This window comes from Myotis brandtii, unplaced genomic scaffold, assembly GCF_000412655.1.
Source record: "Myotis brandtii unplaced genomic scaffold, ASM41265v1 scaffold478, whole genome shotgun sequence".
NCBI lineage: Eukaryota > Metazoa > Chordata > Mammalia > Chiroptera > Vespertilionidae > Myotis > Myotis brandtii.
The window spans coordinates 455,445-459,478 of NW_005368264.1; the positions used below are offsets into that span (position 1 = coordinate 455,445).

Here is a 4,034-nt window from a genome sequence, read left to right on the forward strand (position 1 = left end):
GTGTTCTCTCAGCTCAGCCTGCACGCTCTCACAATCCGGGACCCCTCGAGTAGGGTACAGTCCCATTGCAGCATGGCTCTGGTTCCCCGGGATCTGTGGGCCTGGGGGGAGGGACCAAGAGGCCAGTCCGATCACAGCATGACTCTGTTCCCACAGCTCCCTCCCGCCACCACGCTGCGAGCGGCCGGGACCCAGGACTGACTCCCGCCGCAGGCATCCAGGACCCAGGACTGACTTCCACTGCGCAGGCCGAGACCCTAGCCTGGTGTTCAGTCGTCCATCCAGACGTTTAGGTCGTGACGGACCCTGGCTCTTTATACATTAGGACTAGAGGCCCGGTGCACAGATTCAGGCACCGGTGGGGTCCCTCGGCCTGGCCTGCAGGGATCGGGCCGAAACTGGCTCTCCAACATCCCCTGAGGGGTCCTGGATTGCAAAAGGGTGGTTCCTGGGTGACACACCCCAGAATTGGGCTCCCTCCTCTCTGATTCCGGGTGTGTCACCCGAGAACTGCAGCTGCCAAGTCACTGCAGTTCAGCAGCTCCTGCGTTGAGCGTCTGCTCCCTGGTGGTCATTGCGTATCATAGCTACCAGTCAGACAATCGCTTAGGCTTTTATATAGAGAGATAGATGGTAGGTATATTATACACATTGTTCTACTATCCCCTTATTTTTCCTCTTAAAACTACACCTTGAAAATTGTTCCCTAAATTGCATAAAGTCTCTTGCTTTTTTTTTTTTTTTTCATGTTTGCAAGGCATATCACTGTATGGATAAACCATAACTTTTGTCCTAATAGAACTTACTTCCAATCTTTTGCATTTACAAAAAAATATGGCAATAAATAACTCATTATTTCACACATGAGTGCAACTATAGGATGAATTTCTAGAATTTAATTTTAAAATTTATATAAATGTGTACATATCCTCCTACTTCTGCTTTAGTGACCTAGTCTTACATATTTGTGACTCATCCATGCTAATATATATAGCTCTTGCTCATACATAAGATTTTTTACTTAAAGAAGTGTTTAAATAACTTCCACTATGATTCATTCACAAAGAGAACCGTCACCTATTAACCTGAAATTGCAGTTTTATGTAGAAATACTTGCAAACTTAATAGATTCTATGTATAAACAACTCATTTGCCAAAGACACACCCAGCCCACTAAAAAGGCAGCCTTCTCTTGGAAAACTAACAAAAACTGCCAGTTTAATTAAGCAATAGTCACATAACTCTTTGTTCATTCATGCTTTTATAATTATTCTACCTGGGAGGGAAGGAGAGTGGACCAGCAAGGGAGTGGAGACTAACACCTTAGACTAACACCTTAACAACCAGGAAAAAAAGAAAAACCTTGGAAGTAATAAAAGATAATTCAAGCATATTTCCAAATTAACCCTGTTGTCTGTTTAAATTGTCCCCTCAAAATGTTACCATGAAGTTTTTTATCTTGTATTAGGAAACAAAATAATCACTATAAATTTACAGTCCCCTCCTTCCCAAAAATTAAATTTCATCTAAGCATGGAATATGATATTGGAAATTTTTCTGCATATCAGAAAAATTAGGTTCCTTTTCTAGGTTAAATTTACCAATGTGTTTAACTAACTTTAAAAAGCTCTATCTACTCCAAATTGTCTCCACTGAAATACAAGATGTCCCCCAAAAATGTATATACTTTGAATGATTATAAGTCAGTGTTTATTAACATACTGTTCATTTTCAAAATTTAAAAGAATCTACAGAAATGAGTGTGTGTACATTTTTGGGGACACCCTATATATGGCTAATATTATTCATAAGAATTCTTGCCAAATTAAAGCTAGTGTAAGTTACCAACGTCACCTCTACAGTAGCTATCTTTGCCTGCCCACTGAGCAGCTATATCCCACTTTCTCCCAATACCCACTTCTGTGTAGATATCTCCCTGCTCCCCCACACTATCCAAGCACTTCATAAGATTCCCCTCCCCACCCCTACACACACACACACACACACACACACACACACACACACATCCAAGAGTGGCCATCTCCCTCCAAGGGTAATTCCATCTCCCCTGCTAGTGCCTACTCAGGAACACAGCCTAAGCCAGTTGGCACAAGGCATTCCTGGCCTGAGGGACTGGATGAGCCAACGAGATTCGTGACAGGTATGCTAGCACTTCCTCTGGAGAGAGCACTACAGGAAAAGATGTTCTTGGCTAAGTTGAGTTGGAGTTTCCATGACTTGGGATAAAAAGCATCCCAACTGTTTAACAACTTAAAAATCTACTGGTTGAGCCCTGGCCAGGTGGCTCAGTTGGTTAGAACACTGTCATGGGTTCAATTCCAGGTCAGGGTACATACCTAGGTTGTGGTTTCGGTCCCCATTGGGGCCCCTACGAAAGGCAACTGATGAATGTTTCTCACTCCAATGTTTGTTTTTCTTTCTCTCGCTCTCTCTCCCCTCCTCTCCCTATAAAATCAGTAAACATGTCCTCTGGTGATGATTTAAAAAAAAAAAAATGCACTGGTTGAGGATTCTGACCAACATCGACTACTGTATTTATGAACAAACTGAACCATACCTATAAAACCTACGTTCCCTTGGCTAATAGCGGCCTCTCTATATTTGGTGAAGTTGTTGACTTATTGGATGCTGTTGACTTTGACAGTGTGAGGCACATGGGGAGGAGTGAAGGTTAAGGAACAGCAGCCACTGTTGCTCATGGCACACAACCACATCACAGAACAAATCCGGAAAACGAAAGATTTCCTCTTGCTTTCCTGTCTGCCATGCCAAACGCCTCCTAGCAAATTAGAGAGAGAGAGAGGGACCTGACTGCTCAGGTCTGTATTAGGAGAATGATGAGCATCCCAAGCAGGACATGGGGGAGGTGAGGACATCACTATGGTCATCACTACTTGGGGGTCGCTAATGAGCATTTCTGAGCGATACTTGTAAACTCCAGTCAGTTTGCAATTGCTAACGAGAGACAGCACAGCCAAAATAAATAGATAACTTCAAGGGCACAGAACCGCCTCACTGACCGAACGCAGACCCACCCTACCGGCTGCTATCACCCTAGCCTGGCATTTGCTTCTTACTTTCTTACATTGTTGGCCTTGCTGATTCTCATAAGAAGGTTTAGGCAGCTGGTTCCCTGTGGGCTACACAGCACTTTTCCAGTTCTATGACTCAGAAAGGGCAAGAGAAGGGAGGGTTCTCCTCTTCCATCCCTAGATAAAATCAGAAAATGTTTATTTAGCTCTGGGAGAGCAAGACTCGGTTAGTTCATTCGCTGTACAGACTTTCACAAACTTTCCTTTCTTTCAAGTCAAATCTTGATATGCAAGTCATAGGCTATTATTTATCCAAAGCCAATGCATGAATTAGTATCCGTTTCATACTATTTTCCTCTGCATCCCTCATAACACAGTCAAATGTCTTAATGAAAAAAAAAAAAAAGGAAATTATGCCTCACAAAGTATGCAATTAAATTTCTTGTGCCAGAACTGGTGGGCTGGAGAGCAAGTTTCTATTTCCAGAACACTGTGCTGAAACACATGGGAAAGAGAGTCCACACTTTTCATTTTAAAAAATGTTTTCTAATGATGCACACTAAATTGCTTATTAAAATGTAAAGGCCCCGTGCAAATGAATGGAAAGGAACTGCATGAATGAACTAGCGAGTCCGATCTGGACGCCACACCCGCACGACCTACCAGGTTTGGCACAGAGACTGCGGACCTGGTCCTGCGGGAACCCTGGAGGCATGGAGTCTGCATTCAGAACAGAAACCGCGCATCGCAAATGCAGGACCAGTTCATTATTCATTGGCTCCTCCGAAAACCTGGGCGTCCTTTCCGACCAGATGGCCTGTCTGTCTGTCTGTCTGTCTCAATTCTGTAAGCCACCCCCAACGCACCCTGACTTGGGCAGGAACACACCTCACACTTGGGAACCGGCCAGAGCAGGTAGGTCGCCAGCCGCCGGAGAGGACGGAAATGCGGACAATGCCGAGGGCTGCCCCGGGCGCGCGC

At 44.4% G+C, this 4,034-nt stretch overlaps 1 protein-coding gene across 2 annotated transcripts in view; it reads right to left on the reverse strand.

The window, feature by feature from the left end:
* PRKAA1 (protein kinase, AMP-activated, alpha 1 catalytic subunit) overlaps nucleotides 1-3,843 on the reverse strand; it is a 32,510-nt gene extending 28,667 nt beyond the window's left edge. Inside the window, exon 1 of one of the 2 annotated variants that reach the window (XM_005875984.2) lies at nucleotides 3,717-3,843. In XM_005875984.2, coding sequence (XP_005876046.1) covers nucleotides 3,717-3,828 — 112 coding nt within the window. In that variant the 5' untranslated portion in view covers nucleotides 3,829-3,843. Of the gene's footprint in view, nucleotides 1-3,106; nucleotides 3,222-3,716 lie in introns of those variants that run through there. The other variant, XM_014547520.1, reaches the window with a different exon arrangement.
* Between the last annotated feature and the right edge of the window lie 191 nt (nucleotides 3,844-4,034).